Raw genomic sequence first — 23,772 nt, 5'->3', positions numbered from 1 at the left:
TTGTGATAAATGTAGTAGGTATTGATATATCATGTTCTAGGATAGAACTACCTTTACTTTGCAGCCATGTCCACAAGTAGTTCATATTTATAATTGTTCTTCAACTGTGGATAGGTCACTGAAGTTTATGTTGTTACTTTCCATGTGCTTGTCGTACATGGGCAGTAATCTCAGATTAAAATGTCATCATGTTCATACAATAATGATCCCAAAGATGCTTAGTTTAAAAATCTTTATTTGCTTATTTTTTGACAGCCAAGGAAGGAGATTATAGAAATTTGCATATAATTCACTTAATATTTGAGCTTCCTGATGTAACCATGAAGCTTAACGTCGAACTAGTAATTTTTCACTTTGATTAGAATGTCTCAGCAAACATCAGTAGTGACAAATTGAAAGTCATTTAAATAGAAATCACGTGTTTGTATTATGAGTGTAGTAATTAAACCCATTTAATGCAGATCGGGGTACAGAAGGAATCCTGTGAAGATGGAGTCATTATTGTTGTCAGCATAAATCCCATTAAATGTATTGTCTCCATAAACCTGTAACCACACTTCATCCCCTTCATCCAAATGTATAGCAACAGAACCTCCAGCTTGGTCTACATCATTACTCTGGAACTGATCGTAAGTAAAAATGATAACCCTGTTGTTTTTATACAGGCCAACTTTGACATCTTTAGTATAGACAGTAATGTGATATGAGAAGAAGTATACCCCTGAGAATGGACAACTGAATTTGCCTGTGTCGTCACTGTAGTGATTTTGATCATTGTAGAAGATTTTGGAGAACTTAATAGGCATGTTTGGGACAGGATTTCTTGTGGTGAGTCCCACGCTGAATGCAGAACGGTAAGAATAGCCACTGTCTCCCTTTACTCCTTTATCTCCTGGAAGCCCAGCAAATCCTTCTTTACCATCTAATCCCGGCGTGCCAGGCTCTCCCGCATCGCCCTTTGGTCCTGATTCTCCTAAGGAATAGAAAGGCAATGAATGACATTTATTAATCTCCACAGTTTATGCATCAGCTTTACATTGACATCACATGTTTTACTTCTAAGAGTGGTGCGCTTTCACTGAGAATTGTATTTATGGACTTTTAAAATCTCCCAACTTGATAGCTGTTTGCAACAAGTTCCATTGCTGCCATCAGCTGTGTGGTCCCACTGCCACCAAAGAGCTGCAGGAGGAGTAACTGGCCTAGTGGTGCCCCCGTCATCATGAATCCTACCCATCATTTGTTCTATTGATTTCAGGGGAATTAATTGGTAATCAGTTGATTCGACAATAAGATGCTGACCCACTCTTCCAGACTGTCATTGATGCAATACAGAGGACAGCCTCCTCCAATGAGTTTGGAGCCATAGCCAAGTCTACATAAACCATTGCTCATACATTAGCGGTTACAAAACCTTCTTTCAGCGGCGCTGCAGATCTGCCACTGGCTGCATGTGCGACTACGGTGCCTTTGGTGGAGGGGGGGGGGGGGGGGTGGGATTAAAATGCAGGTTTGTATCACTTGTAGGAAAGGGATTTCCTCGGGTTAGTCGATGAAGAAAAATCGATCGACTTCCGTTCCCGTTTTTTTAAAATCGCTGGACAATTTAATAGTTGGATTAAATTAAAAAGGACTTGAGGATTTTTCCCATCGATGAAAAATGAAAGAGTTATTGGTGTTTAAAAAATGTTGAGATTCCCTCTCCTGAAGGCCACGCCCCTTCTGGAGGGACTATAAAACCCAGAAGTGTTGAGTGCCTCAGTCAGCCTCTGCAAGATGGGGGAGTGAGAGGGTCACGTCTCTCAGTCTGAGCTGTGAATAACACTGAACAGATGTCTACTAAACTGTGAGTGTGGTTTTACTGACCTTGAGTGGCCTAAATGTGGTTTGAAAATGAAAATGTGGTTGAAATAAAGCACAGCAAATGGTTGGTGGCGGTTGCTTTGAAATGGCAAATGATTAAAAGTCTAAACTTGACAACTTCCTGTTTGCACTGTATATTGATTTTAGATAAAACTCTACCACTTACGGCTGTGATTTTTGGCCATCTTACTCAGTCCCCCTCTGCTCACCAGGTGCCGAGGATCTAACTCTAGAAGATTGAAGGTCCCATCAATCCTCTAGAGTCCCATCAATCCTAACATGGACAATGAAGGAATTAAAGATAGACACATAGTGTTGGATTAACTCAGCGGTCTGGCTGCATCCAACACTTTGTGTCTATCTTTGGTATAAACCAGCATCTCCAGCTCTTTGTTTCTACTAACAAAGGAACTAAACCTAGTTCAGTTCCTTCTTGATCACAATAACTCGGTGTTGTGCAATATTAGATGGTGCAATAATCAGGAACCTATGAAGGAAAACCTTTGTTGCTTGAACCAGGCTATTGAAAAGGCTCCCTTAGCAACTACTGTCACAGCCAGACATAAAAACAGTTTATATCCACGTAGTTGCTCTACTCAACAGCCAAAAATCTGTAGCCTCCCTTTGATCTGGTATTTTGTTGGTTCACAAGGTTGATCAGTGGTGTTTTATCATTAATGTTTTATTATTATTAATGTTTAGTGTTTTCTGAGTAATTCGTAACTGTCACTATATCATGTTGTTACTTGTGGGTGGAGCACCAAGGCAAATTCCTTGTATGTGAATAGTTGGCCAATAAACTTACTTACTTACTTACTTTCTTACTTACTTACACAAGAATTGTATTGAAAATACATCTAACATTTCCAATTCTTACACCGTGTTTTCCAGTGAAATGCTGATTGAAAACGTTATTCCAACAAAATTAGATCAACGTTCCATTCTAGAATAGATACTAGGAAAATGCATCTGATCCGAACAATATAAGTATTTGTAAATATAGGTCTAATTCCATTGTTTTCTGGTTTAACTGCTATTACATAATAGATGAACTGGTTATTCATCTCAGTTCGCAGTGAATCTCATAGTGCGCAGCATTTGTAACATGGTTCCACAATTACAAAAACATGTCCAGTGTTTTTCAGACACGAAAATTGCAGGCATAGTGAAATGTGAGGAGGAAATTAATAGAAGTAAAGTGGATACAGATAGGTTAATGGAGTGGATAGACTGCGTGAAAAATCAAGGTAGTCTGATTGAAACTCACTCAGATCCTGTTGTAACACATGCCTTTGAACATAAGAAAATGTTATGTGGCTAAGAAAATTCAATACTAGGAAATATGAATCACTTGTTGAGAAGGGGCAAAATATACAGAATAGTATAATTCTGAAAGCAACATAAGATAGAGAAATCTCTAGTTATATGTGCATAGTTTGTTGAAAGTGGTCCGAGATTCAGATCCTGCGCTTTAAAGATGGATAGAGTGAGCCTCAGAACATGAAAATCAGAGTGACCCTATTGGTTTGGAAATAATCAGAGTGCAGTGTTCAGTTCAGGGGTCACACTTTCGGAGAGAAGTGAAGACTGCTGTGTGGAGGGCACTAAAGGAGTTTACAAAAAATGTTCCAGAGATGTGAGGTTGATTATATAGATTGATTGGAGAAGTTTAGGATTGTTCTCCTGAGAAAAATAGAGGTTCTGAGATATTAAAAATCATGAAGATAGAGGAAAATTGTTTTTGGTGGTGGGACCAAGAACCAAGGGACACAGAATGAATGTGGCTGGCAAAAGAACCCAAAGTAAAAGGAGATTTATTTTCAAAAAGTGGGCAATTAGTATAAAATGCCAGTGGTAGCAGAGGAGACACACTCAAATATAGCATTAAAAAGTGGATAAATATCCAAAAGAAAAGAATCTTCAGACATTTGGAGGAAGGGTGGGGAGTGTGAGTGGTTTAATTATTCATATATGAAATGGAATCATAAGAATTTCAATGTAATGGAATAAAGAGATTAGTGGAATAAAGTGGCACTGACAAAAGATATCAGCCGCGTCTTATTGAATGGTAGAATAGGATGAAGGATTGGAAGGCTGCCTCAGTTTCTATTTCTCATGTTATGTTTGACAAGCCAAATACCCTCTATCCATGTGCATCTATCCTGTGATTTTATGAATAATGATGTAAAAAATGTGCTGCATCTACTTTTAATGTCCAATTAGATCCCTCGTAAAATAGCTGAAACGACGTTGGAAACTGTGTTAAGGTGGTTTACGTTCAAAAGCATGTGTTAAAACAGAATCCGAGTGAGTTTCAATGAGACAACCTTAATCTTTCATATGATCCATGACTCTGTGGACTACCTGATGGAACATGCATGCCGTCAATGGGTCATCACAAGTCACAGGTCAAGTGACATCACAAGTAGATATGATGGTCAAGAAGGCTTGTGGCACATTGGCCTTCATCAGTCAGGGTATTGCGTATAGAAGTTGGAATATTATATTACAGTTGAACAAGGTATTGGTGAGGCCACATTTGGGGTATTGTGTTTAGTTCTGGTCACCCTGCCATAGGAAAGATGTTATTAAGCTGGAAAGAGCACAGAAAAGATTTTATAAGAATATTGCCAGGATTTGAGGGCCTGGGCTAAAGGGAGAGAGGTTGGATAGGCTTGGACTAGGCCTTAGAGAGCAGGGGGCTGAGAGCTTATAAAGGTGTATTAGATCATGAGATGAATAGATAGGGAGAAGCACAGTCTTTTACTCAGAGCAAGGGGATCAAGAACCAGAGGATATAGGTTAAGGTGAAAGGGGAAAGATTTCATAGGCATCTTTTACACATAAGGATGGTGGATATGTGGAATTAGCTGCCAGAGGAGGTAGTTGGTGTGGGTACTATAACAACATTTGAAAGACATTTGTACAGGTACATGATTGGAAAGGTTTAGAGGGATATGAACCAAACAGGGGCAAGTGTTGATGGGGCATTTTATTCGAGGCCAGGTTGGGCTAAAGGGCCTGTTTGCAATCTGTATGACTCTTTGACTCCTTGACTCTAGGTGAGGAGGGGTGATTAGCAGGTGGGTGGAGATGGTAACAATGAAGACAAAATAATGCAAAATTATAACCCATCAAAGTACACTCCAACTACACGCAGTGTGCGTCTCTATCTCCATTACCTGTTGCCCCATTTTCTCCCTTTGCACCATCACGGCCATCTCTACCATCTCTACCAGGGATGCCATTGTGGCCAGGACTGCCAGGTATTCCTGCCATCCAGTTCCGGCAACCTTCAATAACTCGAGGAGCTTCTTGCAGAGGTGTTGCTGGAGTTTCCGGTGGACTAATGTCGACGGTGGGTTCAGGTTCGGGTTCGAGTTCAGGTTCGGGGTCAGCCTCAGCCTCAGCCTCAGTCTCAGCCTCAGGGTCAGGGTCAGGGTCAGGGTCAGCGTCAGCTTCAGCTTCAAGTTCAGGTTCAACGTCAGCAACATCCGGTTGTTCACTTGTTTCATCACAGTAGCTAAATCCAATTAATACCATCAGCCAGAGGAGTCGTTTAAATAACATCTTGATTGGTAACCAAGCTCCGTTCCAAGTAACCTATAATATACATATAAACACCATGTTAAAAAAACCCTCTTAGTGAATCATGGGAAAGCATAATGCAATGGACCATCATGAAGCCCATCGTTATGACCAACTTGACTTCCTCATAATCCTGCCATGAGCTCTCCTGTTGATCACCACCATTCTATGCAGTTTGGTTTATCAACTCTTCAAATATTAGAAACATTGTTTGATGTATTCATGTTAAACTCATAGAGCATAGAACAGTATTGCACAAAAATAAGCTATTGGCTCACAATGTCTGTAACGGATATGATGCCAAGACAAGCTCTTGTCTGCCTGCAAATAATCCATATGCCTCCAGTTTCTGCCTCTCCATACCCCAAAAGTTGATATCACAAAATGTCTTTAAAGCCACTATCATATCTACGTGAACTGCAACCCCCGGCAGAGTATTCCAGGCATTCACCAGCAGAGGTTAAAAAAACTTGCTCCACACATCTCCTTTACATTTCTGGATTATCCTACCATGGGGGACTTTATCAAATGGCTTACTAATATCGTATAGACAACACCCACCACTCTACCCTTATTGATCACCTCTTCAAAAAACCTGATCGTTAGCAAGACATGACCTGTTGACCATGCTGACCCTCTCTAATTAACCCATTCCCTTCCAAATGGGAGTAGATCCGATCCCAAAGAAGTTCTCCATATATTCCTTTCCACTGGCATGAGGCTCACTGGTCTATAATTCCCTTCTTAATTTTCGCAATAACATTAGCTACTCTCCAGTCCTCCAGGACCATGCTTCTGGCTAGAGGAGAAGCAAAGATATTTGTCAAGGCACCCACAATCTTCACTCATTCCTCTCTCAATAACCTGGGATAGGTTCCAATCAGGTACTGGGGATATATCCACCTTAATGGTCTTCAAGTCCCATTACTTCCTCTTTCTTAATCTCGAACTACCTTTGCATATCAGCATCCACCAAACTGATCTCACTGTCCTCCATGTCCTTCTCCTTGGTGAAAGCAAGATTCAAGAGAGTTTATTGTCATGTGTACCTGATAGAACACTGAAATTCTTTCTTTGTTTCAGCACAACAGAACATAGTAGGCATGAATACTGAACAGGTCAGTGTGTCCATATACCATAATATAAATATATACACACATGAATAAATAAACTGATAAAATGCAAACAACAGATAATGGGCTATTAATGTTCAAAGTTTTGTTCGAGCCAAGTTTAATAACCTGATGGCTGTGGGGAAGTAGCTGATCCTGAACCTGGTCATTGCAGTCTTCAGGCTTCTGTACCTTCTACCTGAAGGTAGCGGGGAGATGAGTGTGTGGCCAGGATGGTGTGGGTCTTTGATGATACTGCCAGCTTTTTTGAGGCAGCGACTGCGATAGATCCCCTTGATGGTGGGGAGGTCAGAGCCGATGATGGACTGGGCAGTGTTTACTACTTTTTGTAGTCTTTTCCTCTCCAGGGCACTCAAGTTGCTGAACCAAACCATGATGCAACCGGTCAGCATGCTCTCTACTGTGCACCTGTAGAAGTTAGAGAGAGTCTTCCTTGACAAACCGACTCTCCGTAATCTTCTCAGGAAGAAGAGGCGCTGATGTGCTTTCTTGATAATTGCATCAGTGTTCTGGGACCAGGAAAGATCTTCAGAGATGTGCATATAACCATATAACCATATAACAATTACAGCACGGAAACAGGCCATCTCGGCCCTACAAGTCCATGCCGAACAAATTTTTTTCCCCCTTAGTCCCACCTGCCTGCACTCGTACCATAACCCTCCATTCCCTTCTCATCCATATGCCTATCCAATTTATTTTTAAATGATACCAATGAACCTGCCTCCACCACTTCCACTGGGAGCTCATTCCACACCGCCACCACTCCCTGCGTAAAGAAGTTCCCCCTCATATTACCCCTAAACTTCTGTCCCTTAATTCTGAAGTCATGTCCTCTTGTTTGAATCTTCCCTATTCTCAAAGGGAAAAGCTTGTCCACATCAACTCTGTCTATCCCTCTCATCATTTTAAAGACCTCTATCAGGTCCCCCCTTAACCTTCTGCGCTCCAGTGTATAAAGACCTAACTTATTCAACCTATCTCTGTAACTTAGTTGTTGAAACCCAGGCAACATTCTAGTAAATCTCCTCTGTACTCTCTCTATTTTGTTGACATCCTTCCTATAATTTGGCGACCAAAATTGTACACCATACTCCAGATTTGGTCTCACCAATGCCTTGTACAATTTTAACATTACATCCCAGCTTCTATACTCAATGCTCTGATTTATAAAGGCTAGCATACCAAAAGCTTTCTTTACCACCCTATCTATATGAGATTCCACCTTCAAGGAACTATGCACGGTTATACCCAGATCCCTCTGTTCAACTGTATTCTTCAATTCCTTACCATTTACCATGTACGTCCTATTTTGATTTATCCTGCCAAGGTGTAGTACCTCACATTTATCAGCATTAAACTCCATCTCCATCTTTCAGCCCATTTTTCCAAATGGCCTAAATCACTCTGTAGACTTTGGAAATCCTCTTCATTATCCACAACACCCCCTATCTTGGTATCATCTGCATACTTACTAATCCAATTTACCACACCTTCATCCAGATCGTTGATGTACATGACAAACAACAAAGGACCCAACACAGATCCCTGAGGCACCCCACTAGTCACCTGCCTCCAACCCGATAAACAGCCATCCACCATTACCCTCTGGCTTCTCCCATTCAGCCACTGTTGAATCCATCTTGCTATTCCTGCATTTATACCCAACAGTTGAGCCTTCTTAACCAACCTTCCATGAGGAACCTTGTCAAAGGCCTTACTAAAGTCCATATAGACAACATCCACTGCTTTACCCTCGTCAATTTCCCTAGTAACCTCTTCAAAAAATTCAAGAAGATTAGTCAAACATGACCTTCCAGGCACAAATCCATGTTGACTGTTCCTAATCAGACCCTGTTTATCTAGATGCTTATATATATTGTCTCTAAGTATCTTTTCCATTAATTTGCCCACCACTGAAGTCAAACTAACAGGTCTATAATTGCTAGGTTTACTCTTAGAACCCTTTTTAAACAATGGAACAACATGCGCAGTACGCCAATCCTCGGGGACTATTCCCGTTTCTAATGACATTTGAAATATTTCTGTCATAGCCCCGGCTATTTCTACACTAACTTCCCTCAATGTCCTAGGGAATATCCTGTCAGGACCTGGAGACTTATCCACTTTTATATTTTTCAAAAGTGTCAGTACTTCTTTTACTTTGAACCTCATAGTATCCATAGCTACTCTACTAGTTTCCCTTACCTCACATAATTCAATATCCTTCTCCTTGGTGAATACCGAAGAAAAAAAATTGTTCAATATCTCCCCCATCTCTTTTGGCTCTGCAGATAGCTGTCCACTCTGTCTCTCCAATGGACCAATTTTATCCCTCCTTATCCTTTTGCTATTAATATAGCTGTAGAAACCCTTTGGATTGACTTTCACCTTACTTGCCAAAGCAACCTCATATCTTCTTTTAGCTTTTCTAATTTCTTTCTTAAGATTCTTTTTACATTCCTTATACTCCCCAAGCACCTCATTTACTTCATGCTGCCTATAATTATTGTAGATCTCCCTCTTTTTCCGAACAAGATGTCCAATTTCCCTTGAAAACCAGGGCTCTTTCCATTTTTTACTGTTTCCTTTCAACCGAACAGGAACATAAAGATTCTGTACTCTTAAAATTTCCCCTTTAAATGTCCTCCATTTCTCTTCTACATCTTTCCCATAAAACAAAATGTCCCAGTTCACTCCTTTTAAATCATCTCGCATCGCATCAAAGTTAGCCTTTCTCCAATCAAAAATCTCAACCCTAGGTCCAGTTCTGACCCTCTCCATAGTTATATTGAAACTAATGGTATTGTGATCACTGGACCCGAAGTGCTCCCCAACGCATACCTCCGCCACCTGTCCAGTCTCATTTCCTAACAGGAGGTCCAGCACTGCGCCTCCTCTAGTAGGTACCTCTATGTATTGCTGCAAAAAACTATCCTGCACACATTTTACAAACTCCAACCCATCCAGCCCATTTACAGAATGTGTTTCCCAGTCTATGTGTGGAAAGTTGAAATCTCCCACAATCACTACCTTGTGCTTACTACTAATCTCTGCTATCTCCTTACATATTTGCTCTTCCAATTCTCGCTCCCCGTTTGGCGGTCTATAATACACCCCTATAAGTGTTGCTACACCTTTCCCACTTCTCAATTCCACCCAAATAGCCTCCCTAGATGAGCCCTCCAATCTATCCTGCCAAAGCACTGCTGTAATATCTTCCCTGACTAGCAATGCAACACCTCCACCTCTTGCCCCTCCAATTCTATCACACCTGAAGCAACGAAATCCTGGAATATTTAGTTTCCAATCACAGCCCTCCTGCAACCACGTTTCACTGATCGCCACAACATCATACTTCCAGGTGTCTATCCAGACTCTAAGCTCATCCACCTTTCTTACAATGCTCCTAGCATTAAAATATGCACATTTAAGAAAACCCCCGTCTCTTATTCTCTGTTTATTTCCTTTTTTTCCTTTCTCCTCTTGTGTCCGAGTGCTTCCCATTTCTGCTTCCTGCCTCCCATTCTGTCTACTACCTTTCGCTATTTGAGTCCCTCGCCCCAACCATTCTAGTTTAAAGTCTCCCCAGCTGCCTTTGCAAATTTCCCCGCTAGGATATTGGTCCCCCTCGGGTTCAAGTGCAACCCATCCTTTCTGTACAGGTCCCACCTTCCCCAAAAGAAGTCCCAATGATCCAGGAACTTGAATCCCTGCCCTCTGCACCAGTCTTTCAGCCACGCATTTATCCTCCACCTCGCTCCATTCCTACTCTCACTGTCGCGTGGCACAGGCAGTAATCCTGAGATTGTTACCTTTTTGGCCCTTTTTCTTAACTCTCCCCCCAACTCCCTAAATCCTCCCTTCAGGACCTCGTCCCTTTTTTTTCCTATGTCATTGGTACCTATATGTACCACGACCTCAGGCTCCTCTCCCTCTGATTTAAGGATATCTTGGATGCGTTGAGACACGTCCGAGACCTTGGCACCAGGGAGGCAGACCACCATCCTGGTCTCCCGACTGCGTCCACAGAATCGCCTATCCGACCCCCTAACAATAGAGTCCCCAATTACTATTGCCCTCTTTTTTTCCCTAGCGTTTGGAGCAACAGGGCCGGTCTCTGTGCTGGAGGCCCGTCCGCTGTCACTACCCCCGGGTAGGCTGTCACCCCCATCCGTACTCAAACAGGAGTACTTATTTGCGAGGTGTACCGACATTGGAGTACTCACTCGTTCCTGCCTCTGCCCCTTGCCCTTCCTTAACGTGACCCACATGTCTCTCTCCCGTGGTTTTGCAGTGACCACCTCTCTATAACTCCCCTCTATGACCTCCTCACTCTCCCTGATCAGAGCGAGGTCATCGAGCTGCTGCTCCAGGATCCTAATACGGTCCCTTAGTAGCCCCATCTCGCTGCACCTGGTGCAGATGTGGACGTCTGGAGGGCCATCCGACACCATGACCTCCCACATCTGACATCCAGAACAGTATACTGCTCTGACTGTCATTCTCCCGCCTTACCCTGGATCTGATGCCAGTAAGATACAATAGAAACTGCTGGGAGAAATCAGCAGGTATCTGACTTACAAACAGCTGCTCCCTCGTGACCTTTAAACTGCACCTTTATTATATAAACAAAAAGCACTGTACCTTTAGCCCACTGTACCCTTGGCTCACTGTACCTTTACTAAAGCACTGCACCTTTAACTCACTGTACCTTAACTAAAGCACTGCCCCTTTAACCAGAAAGCACAAATGCTAACCTGATGTTGCACCCAATCAGCTGCTTCCTCTAGTCTGCTTCCACCAATCAGCGACTTCCACCAGAACCCTCACTATGGAGTGTGGAACGTTACGGATTTTGGTAAAAAAAGCCCTGACCCTCCTCCACTGCTCCAACGGTCCTGGGCCTCTGTGAAAACAAGCCCCGCGCCCGATTTATATACTCACCGCCCTGACTCTCCTCCACTCGCTCCAACGGTCCTGGGCCTCTGTGAAAACAAGCCCCGCGCCCGATTTATATACTCACCGCCCTGACCCTCCTCCACTCGCTCCAACGGTCCTGGGCCTCTGTGAAAACAAGCCCCGCGCCCGATTTATATACTCACCGCCCTGACTCTCCTCCACTCGCTCCAACGGTCCTGGGCCCGATTTATATACTCACCGCCCTGACCCTCCTCCTCTGCTCACCAACGGTCCTGGGCCTCTGACAGGACGGTCACCAACGGTCCTGCTCACCAACGGTCCTGGGCCTCTGCACACCCAGGAATTTGAAGCTCTTGACCCTTTCAACCATCGACCCTTTGATATAAATGGGACTGTGGGTCATTTAATGAATAACAGCCTGACATATGAGTTTTTGTTGTCCAAGTGGTCCAGAACGGAGTGGAGGGCCAGCGAGATCGCATCTACTGTTGATCTGTTGTGGTGGTAAGCGAACTGCAGTGGGTTCTGGTTTTTGTCGAGGTACGAGTTGATTTGCGCCATGATCAACCTGTCAAAGCATTTCATCACCACAGGCGTTAGTGCCACTGGTCGATAGTCATTGAGGCACGTCACCTTAAGGGCCTGTCCCACGAGCAAGCGACTCCATGCGGCAAGCACGACCTAACGTGGTCGCTTGAGCCGTACGGCCTCGCGGGGCCGGTCCCACTTTGATCGGCAGAGCCGTATGGAGTTGTGCGGAGCTGGTCCTGACATAGCGGGGCTCCGGAAAACTGACCGTGTTCAAAAATTCCGCGCGGCAACGGCCTGCCGGCCCGCAGCCTCCTCGACGCCGTAACCACCGCCTCGACGGGCGTGCGCAGCATCTCGACGCCGTACATCACGCGCGAACTTCCCACGGACTTCGCTCGAATTCACGTCACTCACTCGACCTCCGCGCGGCCCCCACTTCCGGATTGGTCGCGCTTGCCGCATGCAGATCGCATGCTCGTGGGACAGGCCCTTAACTCTTCTTGGGCACTGGTATAATTGATGCCCTTTTAAAGCAGGTGGGAACCTCAGACCTCAGAAGGTGATTGCATTCAGGCCCCGCCACAGCTGCCGAACATCTGTTTCATCCTCCACTTTGGAGCAGAAGTCCCTTTTGGCCTTTTTGTTGGCCTTACCAAGGTCGTATCTGGACTTCTTGTAGACACTGTATTATCGGACGTGAATGCCCGGTGTCTGGTCTTCAGAAGAGTGCAGATCTCAAAATTCATCCAAGGTTTCTGATTGAGAAACACTCGGAAGGTTTTTGTAGGGATGCAGTCCTCCACACATTTCTTAATGAAGTCTGTAACGACTGTGGCGTATTCGTTCAAGTCCATTTCTGAGTCCTTGAATATTGCCCAGTCGACAGACTCCAAGCAGTCCTGTAGTTGTTCCTCTGACCCCCCCCCCCCCCCCTCGACCAGCTCTGTGCTGTCCTCACCCCTGGGGGTGCGCTCTTCAATTGCTGCCTGTAGACAGGATGAAGTAGCACCGCGGTATGGTCGGATTTACCGAAGTGAGGGCGAGTGTTAGGCATTCTTGATGGTGGTGTAGCAGTGGTCGAGGGTGTTTGGTCCTCTGGTGCAGCAGGAGGCATGTTGGTGATGCAACATACTCAGGCATGAACAGATCTACTATATCTTTTCCCTGGTTACCCTCTTCTATTTAATGTAAGTATAACAATCGGTGGGATTTTCTTTAATCTGACTCTGGGACATGGGCTAGGACAATATGGCTAGTGGGAGAAGTTGGGCCGAAGGGCCTGTTTCTACACTGTATCATTCTATGACTATGACTCGCAAAAGCCATCTCATGGCCCTTTTGGGCCCTTCTGCTTCAGTTCTTCCCTCCTTTCTTTATATTCCTCAAGCTCCTGGGTGATTCCATCTTCTTAAACCTTGTATCTACTTGTAAAATTCCAGCTGGGTTGAACTGGTATTTCATACAATTTAAACGCTTCTATTATCACATGTTCTTGTGCCAAATATTTGGGGTATTTTCAAGAGCATGGACAAACACAAGGTCAAGTTTATAACATGGATATCAGTATGGAAGAGCTAATCAACATGTTGGCAGGACTGGACATCCTGCTCCCGGTTAGATGCGTCTGGCAAAACATGCCTAATGTATAGTGCGTCTGGCACAAGTCCATGTTTCTTATTCAAATATTATTGTTCTTTGAACCTCCCTTGGCCTTCACTTTAGAATTGTAAAAGCAGCTCGTTCCTTTGGGTCTGTTAAGAATTTTCTTCTATAAATCTCTCTTCCTCTTTTTCCACATTTCAACTGCTTTATTAAAATCTACCTGTTTGATGAATAATCTCTGTATCTCATTTGGTTCAATGTTGGATTTTCACATAAAGCTCCTGTGAAATGTGTTTGGATGATTTTCCAATTTTGAAGGTGTTATACAAATACAGTATTCTACATAATTAAAGCATGTAGTTAATGTGAAATTCACCGCTAGGTGAGGTGGCTGAAAGAGAGAGCACGGATTTATGAAAGGAATGCCAGGAGTGAGACATTTACAAAAAGACATGGAGATGATGGCGTGGAAAAGTCATTAAAGGGATAGTAGGTTCATGCTGTCAGTTTACCCCACAACAAAAGGGGGGAGAGTTTTACAGTTTGGTAGCCGCATGGTAAAAAAGATCTCCTGTGGCGTTCTATGCTGCATCTTGGTGGAACCAGTCTGTTGCTGAAGGTGTTCCTCAGGTTGACCAGTGTGTCATGGAGGGGGTATTGTCAAAGATACTCTGCAGTTCGAGGAGCATCCTCCTTACCAAGACCACCTCCAATGAATCCAACTCCATGGAGCCAGCCTTCCTGATGAGCTTGTTGATTCTGTTGGTGTCCACGGCCTTTTCCCTGCTACCCCAGCACACAACAGTGAAGAAGATGGCACTGGTCACCATGGATTGATAGAATCTCTGCAGCATCTTACTGCAGATGTTGAAAGAGCGGAGCCTCCTCAGCAAGTATAGATGGCTCTGTCCCTCTGCCCCCCCCCCTTAGGGTGGTCATGGTGGCACAGCGGTAGAGTTGCTGCCTTACAGCAAAATGCAGCTCCAGTGACCCGGGTTCAATCCCGACTACGGGTGCTGTCTGTAAGGAGTTTGTACGTTCTCCCCGTGATATGCATTGGTTTTCTCCAAGATCTTCGGTCTCCTCCCTCACTCCAAAGATGTACAGCTTTGTAGGTTAATTGGTTGTTTAATTGGCTTGATAAAAATGTTAAATTGTCCAAGTTGGCGATATGCAGAATACTGCCCTGACGACTACAAAATTCAGAAGGTTCAGAAGGTTCAGAAGGTTCAGAAGGTGCCTCAGCATTCCTGGACCATTCCAGTTTACTGTCCAGGTAAACTCCAAGGTATTTGTATGCCCTGGAAAACTGCCCATCCCCACCCTTGATGGAGACAGGGGACAGGGGTGCTACTCTCCTCCTATTGTTCACTGCCAACTCCTTAGTCTTGTTAGTGTTGAGCTGCAGGTGATTCAGCCCACACCATTCAACAAAGTCAACTACATCTCTGTATTCACTTTCTCTCCCGTCACTAATGCAGCCCACAATTGCAGAGTCATCCGAAAACATCTGCAGGTGGCAGGAGTCCGAGTTGTATCTGAAGTCCGATGTAGATGGTTCACATGTTGATGAGGATATGAGGATATGTTCTAATATGGAGAATGTTGATTGTTCATAAGTTGTAGGTGCAATTAGGCCATTCATGACTGATCTATCTTTCCCTCTCAACCCCATTCTCCTGCCTTCCAACCATATCCCCTGAAACCTGTACTAATCAAGAATCTGTTGATCCCTGCCTTAAAAATATCTATTTAATTGGCATCCACAGCCTTCTGTGGCAATTAACTCCATAGATTCACCACCCTCTAACTAAAGAAATTCCTCATCTACTTTCTAAAGGTACATCCTATTATTTTGAGGCTATGACTCAGTGTCCTAGACTCTCCCACTAGTTTGAATGTGATCCTATTCTTGAAGCATGATTACAGTACAGAAGTTCACAGCTTGTACATATGGCCACAGAGCAATGCACCACACATCAGCAGTCATTATTTTCAGCTTTGGCACTGATTGTAAACCCCTTTATAATCATTGCCAAACTTGAACTACATAGAAAAAAACATATTAAATGAACAAAACCTGTGGAACAGGAAGAAAATAAATTGAACCAAGTAGAAGGCGAGTGGGCAATTTTCTGATTGCCAAGGTCAACAATAATTACAGCAAAGTAAGAATGTGAAATTGTTGCCAACTGTCTGAGCACCAAATGAAATATGGATAAATATATCAAGATAAAATTTCAGAAATCTAGCACAGAAATATAATAGTCAATAGACAATAGACAATAGGTGCAGGAGGAGGTCATTCGGCCCTTTGAGCCAGCACCGCCATTCACTGTGATCGTAGCTGATCATCCACAATCAATACTCGGTTCCTGCCTTTTCCCCATATCCCTTGACTCCGCTATCTTTCAGAGTTCTAGCTAACTCTCTCTTGAAAGCATCCAGATAATCGGACTCCACTGCTTTCTACCGATTCACAACTTTCTGGGTAAAAAAGTTTTTCCTCATCTCCGTTCTAAATGGCCTACCCATTATTCTAAAACAGTGATCCCTGGTAAAAAGGAATTGCTCATTTATACCAAAGATGGACACACAATTCTGGAGTAATTCAGCGGGGCAGGCAGCATCTTTGGAGAAAATCAATGTGACGTTTTGGGTCGGGACTTGACCCATAACATCACCTGTCCATTTTCTCCAGCGATACAGAATGTCATTGTATTGTACATTGTACATACGACAATTTAACTTGTTTGACGATTCCTGGTTGATTATGAAGCCTGGTCCTGATCTCAATTAAGAAATGGCAAAACCAAACCCTACATATGACCATTGAGTTAAATGAAAACAGAAAATGTTGGAAACACTCGACAGGTCAGGAAGCACCTGCAATTAAAATAGAGTTAATGTTTCAGGTCTGTGAATATGAGCATTTTCTGATTTTATTTCAGATTTCCAGTGTCTGCAGCATTTCATTTTGAGTTTCATGATGGTGGGTGGACCACTAGTGAACAAAGGAATAAATCCATTCTCGGATAGATTAAGGAAGGTTTCTCCCCCACCGTAATGGGCAAGAAAAAAAAGTAAAAATCAATAAACACTAGACTAAGTGGGACCCTGTTGTTCACACGAGAGGGCTGGTCCCCCGAAGCAATATTCCATCTCTCCACCAATTCCAAAACTGGTGGTCAGTGGGGGGGCTTTCTGGAGCGCTGGTATGGGTTCTTGGGGTGACAGCTCAGTCCCTCAAGCCTGATCTGCTGGCAGTTCACTCACGGCTGGTGGGCTGGCAGTTGACTCATGGCTATTCCTTGAAATTTCATTTCAAGCAGGGTGCAAGGCCACCAAATTCAAGTGCAGATTCCAACCACTTCAAGCATCGCCAAGGACTGCTCTCACCCCAACCATGGACTGTTTACCCTCCTATCATCCGGGAGGCGCTACAGGTCTCTCCGTTGCTGGACCAGCAGGTCCAGGAACAGCTTCTTCCCGGCGGCTGTCACTCTACTCAACAACGTACCTCGGTGACTGCCAATCACCCCCCCCCCCCCCCCGCCCCCGAACACTCCTCCCACAGGAAAAACATTATGTCTGTATATATGCTAATGTAAATATTTATTCAAATCATATGCTATGCCGCTTTTCCAGGGAGATGCTAAATGCATTTTGTTGTCTCTGTACTGTACACTGACAATGACAATTAAAGTTGAATCTGAATCTGAAGCAGTGTGCAAGGCCACCAAATTCAAGTGCAGTTTCATACCACTTCAAGCAGGGTGCAAGGCCACCAAATTCAAATGCAGCTTCATACCACTTCAAGCACGGTGCAAGGCCACCAAATTCAAGTGTAGTTTCATTCCATTTCAAGCAGGGTGCAGGGCCACCAAATTCAAATGCAGCTTCATACCATTTCATGCAGGGTGAAACCACCATAAAACCACACAAAACACCAAACTCACAGTTCAGTAGCCAGTCAGTGTGTTCAGTTGATTCACACTCAGACAGTCGTGACCTCTCCCTCCTCCATCATGCAGAGACTGAGCCACACCCACACTTCCGGGTTTTATAACCCCTCCCCCTCCCACCGGAAAAGGTGTGGCCTTCATGGCGTGATTGACAGGAGAGAGATTCTCAAAATGTTTTAAACACTAATAACACTTTTATTTTTCAATGATGGGAAGAATTTTCTGCACTTGCTGAGCAGAGGGGGACTGAGTAAGATGGCCAAAAATCACAGCCGCAAGTGGTAGCGTTTTATCTAAAATCAATATACAGTGCAAACAGGAAGTGCATTTGCAGTAGTGCCTTTTAACTTCAAGCCAAAGCATGGTGGGAGCCATTGTGGGGGGGATGTTCTTTGTGTTTAAGACTCTCATTGGTGTTATGTCTGTATTCTTTTTTTGTGTGCTGCAAAATGGCAAAAAGCATTTCACTTCACTACACGTCGGTGTATGTGAATGTGACCAATAAAATATCTTTGATACCTTTGAACTTCAAGCCAAATCTCCCAAGGCACCATTTGCAGTAAGTAGTGCCTTTCAACTTCAAGCCAAAGCACCCAAGTCACCATATACAGTAAGTAGTGCCTTTCAACTTCAAGCCAAAACACCCAAGTCACCATATACAGTAAATAGTGCCTTTCAACTTCAAGCCAAAGCACCCAAGTCACCATATACAGTAAATAGTGCCTTTCAACTTCAAGCCAAAGCACCCGCCACCATTTGCAGTAAGTAGTGCCTTTCAACTTCAAGCTAAAGCACCCAAGCCACTATTTGCAGTAAGTAGTGCCTTTCAACTTCAAGACAAAGCATCCAAGTCACCATATACAGTAAGTGCAGTAAGTAGTGCCTTTCAACTTCAAGCTAAAGCACCCAAGCCACCATTTGCAGTAAGTAGTGCCTTTCAACTTCAAGACAAAGCACCCAAGCCGCCATTTGCAGTAAGTAGTGCCTTTTAACTTCAAGCCAAAGCACCCAAGCCACCATTTGCAGTAAGTACTGCCTTTCAACTTTGCCAAAGCACCCAAACAACCATTTGCAGGCAGTGCCTTTTTACTTCAAACAAACCATATTTTCATTTTCAAACCACATTAAGGGGACTCACAGTTGAGTAGACATGTGTTCAGTGTTATTCAGAGCTCAGAAAGACGTGACCCTTTGGCTTCATCCATCTTGCAGAGACTGAGTGAGGCACACCACTTCCTGGTTTTATAGTCCCTCCCCCTCTCTCCAGCAGGGGCAGCAGAGAGAATGGTGATGTTTTTAAAAACATTAATATCTCTCTGATTTGTCATCGATGGGAAAAATCCTCCGGTCCAGGAATGCGGAGGGGGGCTCTGAGCGAGGTGGCCAAAAATGACGGCTGTAGGTGGCGGCGTTCCCTCGGAAATCGCAGCACAGTGGGCCAAAAGCGGTCAAGATCAGACTTTTAGTAATATAGACTATATTGGCTTTTTCTGCCATCTGCTTTTTCCTTCCTGCTGGGTTAGCTCCCTGAATGAGTCACTAGAGTATTCTCTTCCAGTCTAAGGTCAGATTGGTTAACCTGACTCAGTTGTTGCATATTAGCCTGATATTTTACCTAAAGAAGATTCACACTGACAGGTGGCAGGAATTCATCCTCGTTGTTTGTTCAGCCAAGTGAGCTAAGCAGTAACAATATTGTAGGATAGCAAGCGATATGTCAATGGGCCTTGAGCTCCCATTTACCTCTTTGGGGGGCTTTGAACTATCTTTAATGGGAATTTATCAGACTTCACTGTTGTCCCTTTGCACTAAATGTTCTACTCTTTATCCCTTATCTGTGCACTGTACAGATAGATTATGCTCATGTATAGTCTTTTCTTTGTCTGGATAGCATGCAAACAAAAGCCTTTCACCGTACCGAGGAACACACAACATTAATAAACTTAACTAAACGTAAGTAAACTAAACTGGATCCGCTTAATTGGACATCCATTGTCTGCTTGTTGCAAGGAGTAATTGCTCTTTCAATCAATTGTTCCCAGTATTTTGAGATCATTTTGGCTGTGCTTTCACCTTTAATTAAAGTTACAGTTGAGAAATTCCATGGTATAATGCGTATCTTTTTATGTGTTACAGGATTGAGTTGAAATGTAAAATTGATCATGTAATGTGAGGAGTTTACCACAGATAAGCAGTAAATGTTAAACCAGGCCTGGCCACTTCACAGTGATAGACAGGAACACTGGGGAATATTGTAGAGCAGACGGATCAAGTATAGTTCCTTAAATGTGGTGTCATATGTGGTAAAGAGGGCTTTCGGTACATTGGCCTCCATCAGTCAAGGTATTGAGTATAGAAGTTGGGATGTCATGTTACAGTTGTACAATACAATGGTGAGGCCACATTTGGACTAGAGTGTTGAGTTTTGGTCATCCTGCTATAGGAAGGCTGTTGTTAAGCTGGAAAGAGTGCAGAGATGATTTACAAGGATGTTGCCAGCAGCTGAGGGCCTGAGCTACAGGTAGAGGTTGGGCAAGCTAGGGTTTTATTCCTTGGAGCATAGAATGCTGATGAGTGATATTATAGAGGTGTATAAGATCAAAAGATCATGAGGGGAATTGATAGGTTAAATGGACTTGTTTACCTGGAGAATGCCTACCATTCTGTTGTGCTGAAGCAAAGCAAGAATTTCATTGTCCCATCAGGGACACATGACAATAAACTCACTTGACTTGAACTTGAACTTGAGAGTAGGGGAATCAAGAAATAAGTTTAAGGTGAGAGGGGAGAGATTCAATAGGAATGTAAGGTGCAAGTTTTTCACACATAAGGTGGTGGGTATATGAATAAGCTGTCGTAGGATGTAGGATGCAGGCACTATGACATAATTTAGAAGACATTTAGACAGGTACCTGGATAGAAAGGTTTAGAGGGACATGGGCCAAACGTTATCTACCTATCACTTGCTAAGTCACCACCTCTCTTTTCTAGCTTCACCCCCCTACTACAAGCAGTCTTGGACCTGACCTGAAATGTTATTAATCCAAATCTTCAAAAGATACTGGCTAACCCATGGAGTTACCCCAGAACATTGTGTTTTCTTTTGTGTAAACCAGCATCTGCATTCCTTATGCCTATATTTTTCTGTGCTATATTTTGTGTGATTTATGTTGCTGACTTGTTGTGGGGACATTTTCAGAAGAAAGTGATTGCTTCAACATCAACTTTCCCTCCGTTAAGCTTTTTCATTGATAATGAACTTATTCTGTGTGGTCACTTCATTCATAATGTGAGGGTAGATTTAACCAAGGTGTTCCTCTACAATTGATGTACTCAATTATTCTGGTCACACTAGAAGTATAATCAATCAATTCATGTGTAGCCAGTCCTAAAGTGCTCATATCTAGTGAACTTAATCAAGCTGGTCACCTGAGTTATAGAGTGATACAACACAGCAACAGGCCCTTCAGCCCAACGCATCCAAACCAACCACATTTTATTGCAGAGCTAATCCCTGGCTATCTGGCAATATTGATGGATCGGGCTAGCAGATGTTCATACATCTGGTAGTATCAGACTTCAGTGCATTCACGGCCAATCGCAGGAGTTTAAGACACGCAGAAACTCAGATGATGGTGTATCTAAATGTCCACACCACACTGCAGTCAACATTGAGTTCAGTGGCGGAGCACATATTCTGGGAAGAAAGATCAGATGCATTTTGCACCCAGCCATTGCGTTATACTGGGGAGGACACATGGAGGAATTGTAGAGATACAGTATGGAAGTAGGCCCTTCAGCCCACCAAAACCGCGCACCTCAGCAATCACCCCGTACACTTGCATTATCCTACGCACCAGGGACAATCAACCTATAAACCTGCACATCTTTGGACTGTGGGAGGAAACGCGATCACCTAGAGAAAACCCACACGGTCACAGGGAGAACATACAAACTCCACACAGACAGCATTTGTAGTCAGGGTCAAACCCAGGACTCTGGTGCCGTAACTCTACAGCCGTGTCACTGTGCCACCCTTAAAGAAAGAAGTCCTCAGAAAGAACCTGATTGCAGACCGACAGGAAAAGGTAGCCTCAGATATATATTTTTAATAGATATTTTGCTTTTAAAAAATATATATTTTTGATATTTTTTAATGCACAAACAAATCTTTTAAGTTTTACACTTAAAAAAAATAATAATTTGTATAGTTTCTATTAAAATGTTCAAATCTGTTCAATGACTTTTTACAAGGGTGGGGTGGCGTCTGTTTGAGGTCTAGTCATAACTTGGAGCCTGATCTCTTTGCCTCAGGACCGCCAGGTGTGGGATGTCAACCAGCCCAGCCCTCAACATCTTGGAAAGGGAAGTGAGGGTAGGTGGAACATTGGTCATCAGGGAGTGTGGTGCAGCCTGTAGTCTTAATCTCAGCTACAGTTTTGTCTCGCATCTCAAAAACGCGCAGGTGGTAGGTTAATAGACTACTGTGTGAATGTGCGTTGTAAAACCTAGGGCGGGATTGATGGGAATGTCGAGAGAATAGGCTATGGTAGTAGTAGTATACAAATGGATGCTTCATGGTGGTTATAAAGTTATTCCGTGCTGTAACTCTGTGAATCTATGAATCTTCCACATTTGATCACTTTTTGGTCATTTAATGGGATAATGTTATAAAATGACATAAAATGTTGTATTTTCTAGCACATATTTGCAATGCCTGCCTTCCCTTAATCAGTCGTAGTTTTTTTAATTGTTGCATATATTCTAAGTTAACACTTCAATCGTTTATGTTCACATGCTACAATATTTACAGCACATGCTACAAATGTTTATTTATACAAACATCCAACAAGGCTCACAATCAAAAAATTCAAGCTGACAGTGCAAAATTGGTATGTTTTGAAATGTATAAAGCAATGTTCTACTGCAGTTTTAACCTAGCCACTACAGTGTTTGAAAAAGGCAAGATAAATAACACCCAAATGATCATTGAATACAGTAGATTAGAACAACAAGCATAAAATAAGTATTTGTTCCAAAAGAAACTCAAAATATTTCTCAATGAGAGGGATATTTTAGAATAGAAACTGTTACCTGTCTGTCCCGCTGTTCTTCCCTGTTACTAGGAGCTGACTCCTGGCAAAGTATCCAGGGCTGATGTCACATGGTGTAATCTCCACATGGAATTGTCTGTCACTTGGAACCAGGATCCCATTTGATGGTTGATATTTTGGTCATCATTCAAAGCCATTTTTATAAGCCTGTTAAATGCCTTTACATCCTCCCTTTCTCCAGGAGCGCTGACAATTAAAAATCAAACACGTAATCTGCAATACATGTTAAAAGTTACTTAAAATATTTTCCCAATGAGATGAAGTCAGATCTGTTAATCCACATTTTTTTATTGTAAAAATGCATGGCAATACAATGGATATTAACATCATTCACCTGACAGATTTTCTGTTTTATTACTTTTATATTTGTGATTATTAGTGTTTCGGTGCCTTTAGAGTACTAGTAAATTGTACTTTTGACCATTATAGGACGTTGCAGTGTGTGGCACGGCAGCACTATACTTAGACACATTCCCAAACTGATCTTTGCATCTGCTCAGAAAGATCATGTCAGCTCATAGGCTGCGGTTCCACAGCTGACAGGTAAAAATAGCACACTCTGGAGAGACAGTGTGAGCTTCGTCTAGAGACCAACTTCATTTATTTCAATTACGAAAATCGAATTGGCAGTTTTATACAACAATCGCTTTGAGAGGGCAGCGAATTTGGGAGAGTGGGGAATAAAGGATTTAAATCTCTGTCAAGAGACAGAGCCACAGTCAAGAGGCTCAAGTCTGTTTTGATAGAGGGCCTTTCAATATCTTTTCAGACCCTCCCTAATAACTGGGGTTGATTTGGATTTGACCTGGAGGATTTATGAAAACTATCATGGCCCCAGAGTGAACTGGTCTGGGTCCTTCTGATCTTTTCTTACTTTATTTTGTCTCACGTGCTGAAGGGCCAGTGAGTGGTGGCTGATGGCAGAAGTGCAACTGCCTACATTCATTGAGAATTTCTAATGAGTGGGGAGCAGGAGGGTTGGGATTCTCCCTACCTCTGCCCCCAGTAATTTGTAAGTTAGAGAAACACATTTCAAGAGTTTGAGAGTGTCTA

General features: G+C 43.1%; 1 protein-coding gene across 1 annotated transcript; it reads right to left on the bottom strand.

Moving 5' to 3' along the window:
* Positions 1 to 452: 452 nt before the first annotated feature.
* Positions 453 to 22,932, bottom strand: LOC129703773 (adiponectin-like). Its single transcript, XM_055646481.1, has 3 exons — positions 22,700 to 22,932; positions 5,046 to 5,466; positions 453 to 973 (listed from the first exon to the last, which is right to left on the bottom strand). Exons 2-3 carry the CDS (start codon positions 5,431 to 5,433, stop codon positions 453 to 455), a joined length of 909 nt encoding a protein of 302 aa, XP_055502456.1. The 5' UTR covers positions 5,434 to 5,466; positions 22,700 to 22,932.
* Positions 22,933 to 23,772: the final 840 nt, after the last annotated feature.

This window comes from Leucoraja erinacea, chromosome 14 (genome assembly GCF_028641065.1).
Source record: "Leucoraja erinacea ecotype New England chromosome 14, Leri_hhj_1, whole genome shotgun sequence".
NCBI classification, from domain to species: Eukaryota; Metazoa; Chordata; class Chondrichthyes; order Rajiformes; family Rajidae; genus Leucoraja; species Leucoraja erinaceus.
The sequence above is the reverse complement of the archived record's forward strand: the minus strand, read 5'-3'. Positions and strand labels throughout refer to the sequence as shown.